General features: G+C 37.7%; 1 protein-coding gene across 1 annotated transcript; it reads right to left on the reverse strand.

The window, feature by feature from the left end:
* Window positions 1-1194: 1194 nt before the first annotated feature.
* On the reverse strand, window positions 1195-12521 carry DAZL (deleted in azoospermia-like; the record flags this gene model as incomplete). Its single annotated transcript, XM_010087294.1, has 10 exons — window positions 1195-1248; window positions 1986-2084; window positions 2807-2911; window positions 4249-4299; window positions 5154-5231; window positions 6628-6761; window positions 7089-7155; window positions 10645-10696; window positions 12029-12120; window positions 12387-12521. Coding segments are annotated over 10 exons (867 nt in total), but the record flags the coding sequence as incomplete, so codon positions are not given.
* Window positions 12522-15764: the final 3243 nt, after the last annotated feature.

Below are 15764 nucleotides of genomic sequence, written 5' to 3' on the forward strand. Positions count from 1 at the left end.
CAGAACATGCAATCCTATTCAAACTCATGTATACATCCTCAACAAGAGAGTCATAATTTCCTTTTTTGTCTAGAGAGTTAGGTGTTGGAGCAGGAAGAGAAAAGCAGACTAGGACCCAACATACATACAAGACTGAATACAGTTCTCCTCTTTCAAAACAGCAGATAATAATTACTACAAAATGAAGTTCGCTGCAACAAATTTGTAGTAACTGGAGTTCTCATATAGGGTAATAAATATTCAATAGCTTCAACAAATCTTTATTATGCTCTATGTCTTTCTCAAGGTATTTTAAAATTAACTCTCGTATTATATTAGCACGTCTCTAGAAGTCTGGGAAGCCAAGGCAACATAAAAATTTATTTTAATTGTTTCAAAAGACACGACTAAAATCTACATAATTATTAAAATAGGCTTACAGATATTCTTTGATTAACAGTTTGCATCACATAACAAAGGCATATTTTACATGCAGTGTTCTTTCACAATTTTAACATACAGGTATTGCTAAAATTTTGCAAGTAAAAAAAAGCATACTTTACTGAGTAGCCAATACAGCTAGGTACATTCTTGCTTCTAAGTCACATACAGGAATTTTAGGATTCTCTTAATTACTTTCCCAAAACTAATAGTGATGCTCAGGACTGCAAGTACACAAACTGTCACTCATGAACAAAAACCACATTGATTAGGTAGTCTAAAGACACCCAGGACTTAAAGGGCTTCAGTTAAGTTACAACTTAACATCTTCTATTCCACTGATTAAGAGCTCAGTTTTAAAAGACGACCTCTTGGGTAAATAACTACTTCCATTTTTAAACTGCAAGAGGTAACTGGTCAGTATTACTCACTTAAATTGTGGTTTAATAAAAACTAAGTGTAACATGCAAACTGTACCTTAAAGCTTAGAAGAAAATCCACATGCAAACGAACCAAAAGTGTTTTTGGCATATGAACTCTAACATTCCTCTTAGTTATTAGGGGAAGCATGCAAACGATTAATAAAACCTGGAAGCTCGTCAGCTCTTACAACTTCAAACTTCAAGCAAAAACAACTGTATTGAAACAAGTAGAACAGAAATGCAAACTTCAACTTGAAGCAACTTTTTGAAACAGGTCATACTGCATATACTGCTAAACTGAACTGTAGTAACATCAAGTTAATGACTTTTAGATACTTTAAAAGTCCGTTGATCAAACACTCTTGAGTACTGCTCTTCCTTTTCTGAAGTGATGCACCTTCCTCTCCTGGAATGGGATAGGACAAAAGACAGGAAAAAAGTTTTCTAGATGATCAGAATAAAGCAACTGAAGCTTCATGAAAAGTATCTCAAGACATTCTGTACTCTATTCACCCCTCTCCAAAACTGGTAAGTACAGCTTCTGTACTGCTGCTTCAGAGTACATGTGTTTAAATCATGTGTGTGTCCTTTTAAAAGAGGAAGCAAAGCCTTTGATACAACATTAATAAACAGAAATTAAACACCACTTGGAATGTAATCAGACACTGTAATTCTACAAAGACTGAACACGTAACAGCAAAAATATGACGACCAGCTACCAACCTGGACTATATGAAAAATGTCTATGCTTTAACCAAGAGCATCATCCACAGTGAGCACCTTAACTGGTGTAAACGCTATCAAAGCTCAAACTCAACATCCTCTATCCAAACCATGGAGTAACCCACTGCCCTTTCAGCAATTTGTCATTGAGAAATTATTAGCAAGCCTTATGCTCTAAGTGTCCATGAGTTGAATGTTCAGTAATTTTTTTATGAAGTCTTGATCAAATCCACCAAATCCAATTTAAGCACTTGTTTCCAGCATTAAGCAACTGGGAGCCAAACCCATACATCTCAGAGCATGTACAAGAAAAAAATTCAAATAGTATTCCAGACATGAATCCTTTCATCTTTATGGTATCCTGTAGGTGAACAAATTGAAGGTCAGCTGTGTTTTAGGGATTTTGGTTTCACTACATACCTTAAAGTAGTCTTCTTGTGATACACAGGTGTTCCTCAGACGGTTCTCAGGATTAAACAGACAGGACACTACTGTTTGTATGCTCCTGTCCACAGACTTCTGAAATACAGTTATAGACGCATCTACAACAATACTGATTTTCTTAGCCACTACTAGCAATGCAGGTGTGTGACAGGGCTTACTTTGCATTCAGGATTCCTTTCAACTTCCCTATGTTTCTCCAGCTCTTTTTTTTTTTTTTAATCTTCTAATCTCAGTAACTCATTATCACCCTTAGATGTTACAACATAATGGTTCTGACCAGTGACATGCCAGTTCAGTTGTGGGATAGGCTGACAACTGAAAAATTAAGTCTTCTTTAGAAAACTGAATTCAGAGACAACTGTTGGCCAAACTGGGGTCAGGTCACCTTCCACAGAAGGAGGGAGTAAAAAACATTACCAGTTCAGATGTTTGAAGCTTAAAATAAATCTGCATGAGATAGCAGGCAGTGCTACTTTATCTGCTTTTTTTAGTACCTGCAATTTCCCCTGTGATTCTCAGCAGATTAAGTAAAGCCTTGTCAGTTAAAAACATTATTGTACTTAATGAAGTAGAACACACATTTTATACAGCCCCCAGCACTATAGACAAGCACTTTCAAGGAAACGTGAGGCTTCTCACATGCAAGCAGAAATCAGATACAATGGATTGAGCAACTGGCTAAAGCAGCAACTATAACCTTAATTTCCAGGATATTGGTCAGAAGTCATCTTCACCAAGCCACATAATCCTCATGAGAAAATTTCTGGGAATGATTAAATTTTTGAGAAAGCACTTACTCTTTGTGGAATGTTGGTAGATGACTGCATGGGCTCTGGAACAGCACATTCTGTCTGTATAAATTCTGGATCCTCAGTGCAGCGATAGCTTACTGAAGTATAGACCTGTATAGTTTTTTAAATATTGCAGTGTTTCAGTAACAGTGGGAAAACACGCACAGTTGTCCTCACCTATCCATATTCTATGCCAGCTTTACCTTCATGCTTTTGATAAAGCTTTGAGAGGGGGAAATACTGTATCCTGATCAGTTAAGACATTTCTACTTCCTTCCAAAAAGGATGTATTCTAATAGATGTCTTTTCTCCCCACTGTAATCACTCTTGAGAGTTAGCTCCTCAACCTACTTCCTCCATGTATAGGTTTTGCTGCCAAACCTATTGAACAATTAAGGCATTCTCTGAGAATTCAAGACAACCAGCAGGTAACTCCAATAGGTTATGCACTAGAATCAAATCTGTTTCTGCCCCCTTTAAAGGAAAAAGGTAACTTTCACTAACAGAAATACAAACTTCCATTAAAAGAAAAAGGCCACTTCTCTCCTGAGAAGCTGAAAGTAAAGCTTAGTACATGATTGAAAGTGAGCAGGAACAAAGTATTCTTCTAATATAATCAGAGACAGAATTGTCAGATGCGTGCAGGCAGGAATACATACGCACAGTTTCACTTTCTTCATTTTTCCCCATTTACCTTCCACATATTCTACAGACATCTGCTGGGAATTAGCTTGTAAGAATACCATTCAGAAGAAAATTACTTATTACAGCTTTTAAACACTTAATAGAAACTGTACTCAATAAATACAAGATTATACTCAAAGAACACAAAAATACCCAAGATACAAGTTTCAGTTCCAACACTGTTAAAGAAATATACAACATTTTTTTCCTTTCTTGTGAATGTTACTTGTGTAAAGCCACAGAAAGCAAGCAATTTCTTTAGAAGTCATCACCACCATCCACACAGCCTGTAGCAGCCTGGCAAATAATTTTAAAAAGCTGCTGAAAGGACCCAAAAAAAACCACTATTTGCAAAGCAGAATTATTCTGAGGCCTTTTACATTTCAGAAAAATTTTGAACAATAAGCAGTAATATCATACAGATCTTGTAAGTCAGGATTGTGCATCAGATCACCACTTATTTTTCCTTCAACTTTTCACAAAACAATTCTGTTCATGTTAAAATTCCAGAATTCTGTGATCAGAACGTACAGAGTAACACCATAAAACAGGTAGTTCTGTTCTGCCAGGCAGCTCCTAGGAAAGCACAATGTCAGTAGGAAATCCTAAACAAGATTACCTACTCTGTCAGCACAGATTTGTATAGACTAAATGACATACACATCCCATAAACAAACTGATTTTTTTTTTTTTAGTATCAAGCTGTCACAACTGTGTGTTAATTGAGGAGACTAAGTTCCACAAGTTAAACTCCATAGACTTACCGGAGGCATAACATAATTTCTTTGCTCCCCAGCAAGCCACTGTGGTTGAACCTAAAACAACAATTGGACATGTATCAGCTTTTATTCATTCATTTCCAACACAGGCAAGTAACTGGTCTTTAAGATTCACCATTTATGTAACATATCATGTCTGGATTTTTCATTAAACAGTAGTTTACAGTCTTCTGTTCAGCAAGATAGCTTTTTCATGTGTACCTCATGTAGTGTTTAGTACAAGGTCATCTTTACCACAAATTCAACTACCTCCTTCCTCTTCTCATTCCAAGTTTAAAAATATTAATAAGATTTCTGAAGATTAGAAAGACAAGGGGAATCACAGCAGCCATACTGAAAACTCTTCAAACTTCTAGTTTCTTCCAGTTTAGTTTCAATAACAGTACTTACCCACACATTTCACTTATGAGTTAAAAAAAAATCACTATCAGCTAAGTGCCTTCACAGACATTTTTAGAGCTCAAGAGCACATCACTTCTCTGTACATATCCCACATTCATGTAGTCTGACAAGACTCAGTGATTCTCTTAAGTAAATAACTAACATCAACTACAAGCACTAGAGCATATACAAATGCAAAGCTCTTTTCCACAAGAAAAAGTACTACTGACCTATGTACTTTTTTTGCTAATTTGGAAGTTGTTTTATCATCCCATATTTTAAAAAAAAGTCAAACTAGAGTATGCTAAGTTATTCAACAGTTTTCATTGCATTAGAATAGAAGTACCACCAATTTTGGTTTTACTTTTGATTTCTACTAAGCAGGAGCTGAAGGAGATAGAAATCACAGAAAGAAACACAAAGATCAGACTCCAGCTAATGCTGTTCATTCCGTTCACGTTTTGTCAGGTATGAAATAGCCTTTCTGCTGCTACTAAAGAATTACATACCTGATAGTTGTACGCTGGCTGATATCCTACAGGAACTTGCTGCTGTATCAATACAGCTGGAGAACTATATGGATATGTCTGCAAAATAAAGCTATTTTAAAAATGCACGTTTGAAGCAAAATAAAAATATGGTATTTGTAAAGGTATTTATAAAGCCATGAGCACAGTTTTTTAGAAATATGTAGTCACATTGTTACTTCAATTCCTGCTTCAGGCTAGCTTCATTATTTAAAAGCAACCCTTACACATCTCCCATGGGGCTTCCGCACCTCAGGCACTAAAAATCTCTCGAAAACAGGATTCTGAAGTGTATTACCTATCTGAAAATCCCACATCTGCTTGTAGCTGATCTCAAGTCACTTCAGAAGTACAGCTCATCCCAAAAACTTTCTAAAGTAGATAAAGTAAATCTGAAACACACCGACTGCCATGAAATAATGGACTACAACCTGAAGATCAGTTTCTTGGAGCCAAAGACAAGCTAAGTACTACAATTCAGACAATCTCCCAGCATTTTTTCACTGCAAGTATTTTGACAGCTTCTTCAGAGAATAGTTACAGGCACATTCCAGCACATGTAACAGAATTAGTTCCTCCTACACTATTTCACTCTCCCAATAAACTTTAAGAGAATCAGCAAAAGTACTACTATAAAGCTCTCTGCCTTAGAAGAAAAAACACTTCCGTGAATCACTGCAGTTTGCTCATCTTCCTTTACCTAAGAACATATACAAACCAGGATCAGTTTGCAACTAATATTGCCCTGTTGTATTACCATACCATACAGGGTTAATACAGGAAAAAAATCATAATCTGGAAAGCTTTCCATTCATAGTACAGGACTCATAACAAGGCCAGAAGTCCTCTGCCTACACCTCAGTAAGAATGCACCAATTAAATGATGTCCTGTAGGCATACTGTACTCGTCACAGCTGTTAACAGCAGATGCCATAACACACTGTTCTTTCAAAGACGCAACAGCAGTTCAGAAATCAGAATTTGTTCAGCTAGGAGGTTAAAAAAAGAGTACCACAGCGAACTTCTGGTTCCATACTTGTTTAAAAAAAACCCTAAACCTTTAAATACTACATTTTGTTTTGAGGCAGGGCAGCAGTACATCAAATATCTGCATTTGATTTGTGAACTGCATCTGTGACAAGGAACAAGATTGCTTAAGAGCTGTTATATAATTAAATCTTAGCTCCACCTTCAACAGTTGTCTCATTCGCAAAATAAAAGTTATCTCCCTGTCTTTTGTTTTATTAAGACAACACATCACTGAATAAATTTTTCAAGGTTGCTGGCATTCCTTCAAAGTGGTTTGAAGTCAAGCGCTTCTTATTGGGGAACATAATATGAAAACAAGCAGTTAAGATAAGACTGGAATCTCAATATATACTCCTGAAGTCGTATGTCCTTGCACCTTCAAAAATATTTAATTATGACTTAACATCATTGGCATGAACAGCCTTACCTGAACGTACTGCGTTACTGGGCTCATCACAGCTGGAGGCTGCATGTATGTCTCTGTATTTTGATTACCCCATACACTAGGGAACTGCAGTGCAGGAGGATTGAAGACTAATGGTCTGGGATGCACATAAGAACCTTGTTTTAAAGCAAAGAAAAATAAAGTATTAAGACATTTTCACATGTATTTAATTAGTAATCTGATTTCAAGCTGCAAAAAACCTGAAGTGTTTTGACTCTTAAATTAAATATCAACTGTATTGTATAGTGCTACCAAACCAAGTTTTACTACCAAAACAGTACATCACAGAAGTAGTGAGGTCATAAAATTCAGAACAGAAGTTCAATTGTAATATACATATTATACCAGATAGAAAGTATTTGCAAGGATGTTAATGTATAATTAGGAAAAAATAATTGTAACATATAGTTGTAATACAAACCGATTTGTTTATATATACTTACACAAATTTTGTTGCTTTCTAATCGCTGGCCCCAGTTTCAGCTTTTTGCCATGGAAGTTGATTTGTGACTGAAAGACAGGTTATTCTGTAAGCTGGGTGGTTTGATTTTGAGGAGACTCTACTCTGCTTCTACACCACAATACCATCAACTCGCATACAGGCTCAACAGCCTCCATCCTCCTCTCCCACCTCAACACCTTATGCCTTTTACCTTTAATTTCCTGCAATGCTCTCAGCACACCCATTTGCCTACTCGCCAACCCTCCAAACCTATTACATATCACTTGCCTTAACAGCAACATAAACTACTGGGAGTTTGCAACTACATATTAGCAACTGTCAGTCTTCTGGTTTTATACACAAACTACTCTTGCCTCAGTAAGGATTAATAATTAACACAGAGTGACCATAGTCCAGGTTCCCTCGAAACCCTATTTACATCACCACTTACCTTCCTTCCCAAAAACTTCCTAACAGGCTTCATGTTACATGTTAGAAGCTGTCCACCTCATGTTAAAGGAAGTGGAAGGCGGTCTAAGCACTACTGTTTACCTGCATGTTACTGTACTCTCCCTAGAGAAATTTTCAGATGCCTTCCTTCAGAACATCCAAAAAACATACTGCTATTTCACAGCATTTTTGGCCAAAGCATTTATGCAGCACACACTAAAATCAAGAAAGAGTAAAATTTAAATATGGTTCACACATTCCTCAAATACCCAAACCCCGGAATACAAGCATCTGAAAGACTTGCAAAACCAGGAAGGAAACACTCCTCAGTAGTCAGCAAATGCCTTAGACATGTAACTTCTCATTCTGCAAGTTCTGCCTAAATGCTAGTTCACAGATACAACAGGATTTCAGACTTTTAATGATCTATGATTTGCCAGCAAATCCAAAAGCAATTCAGAATTTCAAGCACCCTCCCTCCCTGCAGAAGTTGAATTTAGTGTTCTTCAGTGAAACTGATTAGTTTGAAAACTAGAACAACATTCACCCATGGATGTATGCTGAAATGGCACCACAACATCCTTATACTTCAAGATCTAATTAGACTGACTGTAGAAGAGAGAGTAAGATTTTGTTCTCTACGACATTACAGTTTAAGTCTGGAGTACGGAAAGTCCCTTTAATACATGGATTTAAGCAGATTATTCAAGTCCTTGGGAACTTCCACATAAAACTCCCAAAAGAGAATTCACTTTTGGGTCTGATCTCATACTGTCTGCCAAGATGGTGACAACAAACATGTTTACCTACCTATGATGATGTGCACAGCACACATGACACTACCTAAAATAGGTACACTGTTACAGTTCAGAGGGCTACACTGAGTTTTACAAATGCTTTACACATCAGAAGTGAAAGATTTTTGGTTTACCCCAATTAACACAAATTTAGTACCAAGCATTAAAATCAGTATTAGATGCAGATACACAGTCTGTTTAAATTCTCTCTCATACAACGCTAAGAACTTGCCTGCTTCAGAAAAAAACACGCAGTTTGCAATTTTAAGACACCTTGCTAAGCTTCTTCTCCTATTTCTACTACAGAAAGTGCTTTTAACAGATAAAAACAACTGAACTGAAGATTGTAAAAATAGGCAAAATAAGCAGAATAGTAGCAATATATTTGATCATCTTCTCATACTGATAAAAATAAACTAAGACATGGGTGGAGAAAAAGGTGAAATACCCTGACAGTTTGACAGGTTTTTTTTTTTTTCTCCAATTGATCCTGCAATCCTGTTGTGCCCAGAACCACCACCTTTTCCACCTGAGACACCAGACCTCTTGAAGACAGGCCTCCCCTCAAAGCAGATGGTAACTTTCCTTTCTGAATTGCAAACGGGTTCAGTCTGGACCAGAGTGCAGTTACAAATGGAATCACAACTAAATCAGAAGAAAAATACCTTCAGGTTGCAGAAAGCTACAGAGCTAGTCAGATAAACACAAGCATTTAGAGTGATTATAAACATGGAGAGGCTCTAACTCCTTCATTTGTATAAAACATTGTGACCACTCAGTACAGATAATGACTGAAATGGTTTACTGAGGTGATCTCTGCTTATGACTTGAGCTCTAAATTGCAGATGTTCCTTCTTTCTCTTTTTCTATCCCCTCCAGAAGACAACAGTCTTTTAAGAAAATTTCTATGTGGACATGCTTCTTCCTGACAAGGCAGTAGTTTGTACTGCGTGTACACCCAAAATTTGCACTGAAAAGAAAATCCACCATATACTTCTGGGTCATACAAGACCTCTGGTATACAAAGTCACATCAGTGAGAACTATATTAACAGATACACTAGGGGCTTTTAGTTTTGAAGAAATGCACACAGAAAATCAAGTCACGTACATGGCTCAAATGACAATGTCACTCAATAGGCATCTACAAGAGATTGCTGCCTCAGAGCAAGCATTCCACACTGCTGTAGTACAATAGATGTAAACCATAGTAAAAAAAAAAATATTCTCAGATAGCCTGCTGCTCAATACAGCAGTATTTTTGTCAGCATACGAGAAGAATTACAGAACAGCAAGATTTTAAAGTCTTGTGGTGAGAATCAAGAATCTCCTGCTGGAGTTTCACTGCTCTCTACTTTGTTCAGCCATGTTCTCTTCCTCCTTAAGGAGCTGGACAGCTGGTAAACACATCCGAACATATCACAGAATACTAAATTTGTGCCTGGCACGTTTATCTGGATTTGTCTTTCAAATCTACTTCTCTATCCGAGAGTTTCAAAGGCAAATGAAAGACTGTTCCTCCTCCAGAGACAAGGTAGGTTTAAGGCAAAGAGTTTAGAGAGGGAAATACTTCAATACATGTTATTTTCACTTATTGCACTCAGTTTTGGGAGAAAGAGGGAGGACAAAAGGTTTTGTCAGCAGTTTGTGACCTGCTGAAGTCTGACAGAACCAAATAACAGATTTGGTTGTAAGCACTGAGATTTAAAATTTCTCAGATACTGAACTCTAAGAGCAGAAGGGCTGTAACAGTTCTACTGCTTCATCTCCCCTGTGAACTACAGGAAAACCATATGACATGAACAGTTGCATCTTATAGCCAAGGAGGCTTAAGAAGTATTTGCACTTTGGGTAACATCCAAATGCACAAATACTGCAAGAGAAAAAACAAACACTCTTCAACTGCTGAGATTTAAGTAAAAAACTAATGCTGTTTTCTATTACTGTTATTCCCAATAATAAGGCTGACAGGTCTATGTATTTGCCATAAGCACAAGGGTTCTATGACAAATCATCCAATACAGAAAGCGAACAGCCAAAACCACATAAGGCTTTCAAGCACCTAACTGAATGAGAACAACCAGAAATGCAATGACATGGGACGTTCAAGCACACCAAGGCCAAAACTAATTTTGTTTCTCACTTAAATATATAACGATTCTACAATCAGTAGATATTTTAGCAAGTTTACTTCTTGGGTAGTGCTAGACTTTCCTTGTCCTAATTTACAGAATACATGGCTTGGTTTCCCCAAACATCTCTCCAGCCTTCATATACCAGCTTCTTCAGATAATTTAAACAAAGAGCTTACTTCTACTATTTTTTGAACATCCACATTGTCCAGGAAAGATACAAATCCATACCTGAAAAGAAGAAACAGGTTATTAAATAATCAGGTTTTTTTTGTTTGTTTGTTGTCTGAATTACTTTGAACAAGACTAGTTAACAGCATATATACCAGGTAGATTATACTGCAACAGTTTATAATTCAACATGAGAATGTATTTACTGCTGAGTGTCAGCATGTACTACTGGGCCAGATTCTAGAATAATACAGAAGAGATATAAGAGCTATTTTTTTCACTTGAGCTACTAAAAATGAGTACTATTGTTGGTATTGCTAACTTGGAACATAAAAAACCAAAACCTTTTAAGTATTAAGACCTGAATTATCATCAAATTTTGTATTTACTACAGAAGTTTAGATGGAAGCAGGCATTACAGGAACAGTGACATCAGCAAGGGAAGTAATCTTTGAAGAGGCTTTTCAATTTATTTCAGTGCCCCCCTAGTTTATCCAGTCTATAAAATGAAAATAATTTCAGAGCATTATAGTAATAGTTGCATCAATCAATGGAGTATGCCAATTCATTATCAATACTCAGAACATACACTGGCCAATTGCACATCAGAATTCACCATGAAGATTAGTAAGGGATAAGAGGAAACAAACAGATTCTCAGTTCATGCATTACTACATATGCCTAAGAAAAAACATGACTTTTTAGAACCTTCTCATAGAATCTTAAAAAAAAGCGCTCGAAGGAACCTCCAGAGGTCAAAGCCTCCTTCTCAAAGCAGAGATAACTTCAAAACTGGGAGAGCTTCCCCAGAACTCAACAAGCTAAATAAAGTCCTACACATCCTTATTTGCTTCAGAACAGAGAATTCAGAATTCTTCTATATAACCAGTGGGAATTTCCCTTGCTTTAACTTAGTTCACTTAGTTTCACTCTTCATTCAAGTTTGGTTGTTTTCTCTATAACTTATCCATGAGCATCAGAAGAGTGCAGTCTGATTCCCCTGAATAAACCATCTACCCCTTCTCTTAACTATCCTGAACTCTCTTCAGATAGTTGTTAACCACTCTAGCCATCAGAAGATTCCTACAAAAGAACTGTCTGCATAAGCATTACACAAGTTTCAAGCTTTGTTTCCACTGGTTAAGTGACAATAAACCTCTTTTCCCTGAACAGAGAGACTGAAGTCAGAAAAATCAGGCTATTCTTTATAAAGATTTAGGGGCAATCTAGATATACAGGTTTCACAGTGGGAATTCACCACAACAGAAAACTACATCTAGTGTTAAGGCTTAAGCACATCACACGTGTTGCTAAGTCGCTGCTCATATCACCTATGAGAGAATTATGTCTATATAAGCAGCAACTTGAAACAACTATTCATGTTCTACTCACCCTTTGGAAACACCAGTTCTGTCAGTGATTATTTTCACCTCTTTCACAGTACCATATCGTTCAAAGAAACTCCGTATTTCTGCTTCATTCATCTACAAGAAACAAAGTCTTAAACTTCTTCAAATTCATTCAACTGTTCAGAACTAATTTAAAGCAGCCAGTATCATTTTTTAAACCCATCTTCCACTACCATAAGAACTGAAGCTACTCATCTGTTCCAAAATTCTCTCATGATACTGTAATACCTTAAGATTGGTAAAGACACACATTTAAAAAACACCCCAGGAGTTCAATTCCCATTTCCTTCCCACCAAAGTGTCCTGTATCTATCTTAAAACAATTAAAAGTATATGAATACCCTTATATCAATTCCACCAACAAAGACTGTGTTTGGCATGATTTTTCCTTCTGGTAAAACATATCCTCGACTGGTTGTTGACAAATGGGTATTATCCTCTGAGACACCTGAACACTGGGCCTCCACATCTGCAGACTGAAAAATTTAAACAGAAATACATATTTCAGTCAAATTATTACAGTACACTTTAAAATACTAGAAAGCCTGCATCTTCCTGTAGGTATAGCATAGGACAACAAATTCCAGTAGCACCTTTCCGATTACTTAAAGGAAGTATTTGCTGCAAATAGACTATTAATTGGAAAAAATATTGAAGTAATTATTCTAAGAAGCTTTAAAAATTTACATATAGACCTAACCTAGGCTACTATAAGTAGCCTTGTCTGACTACATGAAGCTTCATGACCATTGGTGCTACTACAAGACACACAGTGAGAACACCAAAATAATTAACTTCAGAATTTTACCAAATTCCTTTCAGATGTAAGCAGGAAATTAAATTCTTTAAAGATAGAACTTCTTGGAAATTACCCAAAAGAACAAATTCCACCTTCCTGGCCAAAAGCTTTAAATACTTGAGATGTAAGCTTACAAAACCAGCCTCAGAGTACAGGTAACAGGATTATACTACAAGTTAACTGCAAGAAGGGAAACCCACCCTTGATGGAACAGTCATGCTATTCATTTTCTCGGAAAAAGGATTTTGGCCATTTACCTACAACAGCAATATGAACGACTACAAACTTGTTTCAGAGTTGTCTGCACCAAAGCAGGATCTTACACACACATTGCATGTACAGAAGAACTGCAAAGAATGTTAAGATTATAGAGCAAGTACAGTCATGACCTGCTTTGCACACCCAGGCTGCAGATGTGCCCTTTTGGTCCTAACACATTTTGTCACAACCTAGTGAGCTACAGATTCACTCAGTGCAGAGGAAGATAATGATGCTCCCAAAACAAACAGTAATTCAGTATTTTTTTCAGATGAACAGACCACATGTAATTCCATTTCTTGTTTCTGATGCTAGCAAAGATGTGTTCCATACTATGCATAAGGTTTGAAGTGTGTTTTACACACACTAACACTTTAGCTATTTACAAGAACTAAAATACAACATAAGCACCACAAACTCTAGCTCTCATCTTCCACTCTCCTGAATTAATTATTCTAGCTATGTGCCATGCTTTGGTCTGTCTGGTAAGAATATAAACTACTCTGACCAGTTCACTGTTACTCATCCCTCTATATTAGACTTTGAAATATTTAATAAGCTTTCCCATATAAGTCAACAGGTGTGACATTATCCCTACTTAAAATATTCCAAACTTTGATTTAGTCAAAGTTACCTGATATTTTGAAACCTAATAATATGCCATAGGTAGCACCAAATTTTTCAGTGTAACAGTTTTCATGTTTAATGCACATTTATACTGCAGCTGTGAGTGACAAGTACTCTTTCAAACTGGACACCCAGGAGGGGAATGAGAAAATTACAAGAACCAAAGTATACATGTGGCACATGATTTGCCCAGCAATTAAACAAAGCCAAGACTAGAATTCAGCCCTCCAAATCAGTGTCACTGAACAAAATTAACAGCACACCATTACTAAAAGCCAGAGAGGGTTTGCCCCATCTCTGGCTCCTGTAGCTCCTCTGCAAAGTTCCAACACTTGTCAGTTCAAATTAAGCTGGCTCAACAAAATTTGTCAGGAAGATTAACATAAAAGTGAGCAGTTTTTCACCCAATTAGTATTCTGCTGCTGTAGAGAATCAAATCAGCCTATATGCTATTAGACAAGCACCAGATCCACCTCCAGATCAGTGGATGCAGAAAAGGAAGTGGAGACTGAAGAGGCTTATGCTCTTCTAAGAAACAAGTCATCAATTCAGTTCAAAACTATTTTATGAAGCTATACCTCAGAGAGAATCTGGTTCCATCACACCAGATACTGTTGCCTATGCTCAACTTACTCACTGACTATGACTCCTACTGCAAATTCTCAATAATACAAGTCAATCCTTTCCCTTTATCCTCCAAGAACTCCGTCTAACCTCCACTGAAGTTGAAGATCACAATATTTCCACTGTTCCACAGTAATAAAGATTGTGTAACAGAACATTTCTGCTGTGAACAGAAAAAAGGTAGTTCTCTACCTTCCCTCCTATTGTACCACGACAGCTCTTTGCACCACTGTGCAAGGAAATAAATACTACATTTCACAGGAGAAAAATTTAGTAGCACTTTTCAGACTCATCCATTTCTGATCCAAGCTCATTCTGTATTTACATAAACACTAGTGCTAGCATAAGAACACAGCAAGGGCAAGAATGAAGCAAGAGGTGAAAAGACCACTTCTTCAGTTGCACACCCCAGCTAAAGGGCACTTGAACTGAAATCTGACTGCAACTCCACAGCAACCTTAAGCTGACCTAACTGTTGGCTTCTGCTTCTTTCTTTCTGGATCTGTTTCAGCAAACCAGGCTAAAAAAGAAGTATTCACTTTGCTGTGCAAATTCTCTGGCAACCTAGAGCAGGAAACAGCTCACAGCAGAGGCACCCAACAAGTGCCAGAACCAGCACAAGAAAGTAGGCAGGGATACGCATACTGCTGGTACGCAAGTCATAGAAAATTGCTACCGTTAGGGCCTGGTGGCAGAAATACCTAACTACTCAAGTGGGTTACAAACATCACTCGGTCTTATGCACATCTAACAGAGGAAACCCTTCACTTTTCTTTTGCCTACAGAATCACCAGTCCTCGATTCCTCAGGCTTCTCCCTGTCTTCCCCTGACCTCACACGCTCTTTGCTTAAACACTTTCTTTTTTAATCTAAACATTTAAAACTCCTGATATATGTCCCGCTGCGGGCAGGAATCGGTTACCATGACAGGGCACTACCTAAAGGAAGAACATGGCTCCCGGTACAGGGAGAACAACCACTCTTCCCACTAGGCAGCAGGTGGAGCTGTCAGTCAACTACTGCAAGACGCTCGCACGCTAACGGCTGCGACTGATAAGGCTTTTTTTAAAAAAAAATACCCTACTTTTATGCTGTTGTTGAAGTGTCTGGGTTACAGTCACAAATAACAAATTCCCAAAGAAGAAACAGCAACTTGCATGTTGAAGGAACAACGTGCGAGTTCAGGCAGTAACCCCCACTGACCACACAGAGTCCGCATCGCACCACACGAAGCCTCTTTTTTTCTGACAGGTAAAAAAAACCCCGAGAACCCCCGGCGAGCCCGTTACACCCGGGGCGCCGCCCGCCCCCCCCCCCCCGCCGCCCCGCAGCCATTTAACGCACCTCGCCTGTCTAGCGGCCTTGCTACCAGTCGAGGCGCGGGGGAAGAGGGTTTCGCGCGCCTCAGAAG

Source organism: Pterocles gutturalis, unplaced genomic scaffold (genome assembly GCF_000699245.1).
Source record: "Pterocles gutturalis isolate BGI_N339 unplaced genomic scaffold, ASM69924v1 scaffold4926, whole genome shotgun sequence".
NCBI lineage: Eukaryota > Metazoa > Chordata > Aves > Pterocliformes > Pteroclidae > Pterocles > Pterocles gutturalis.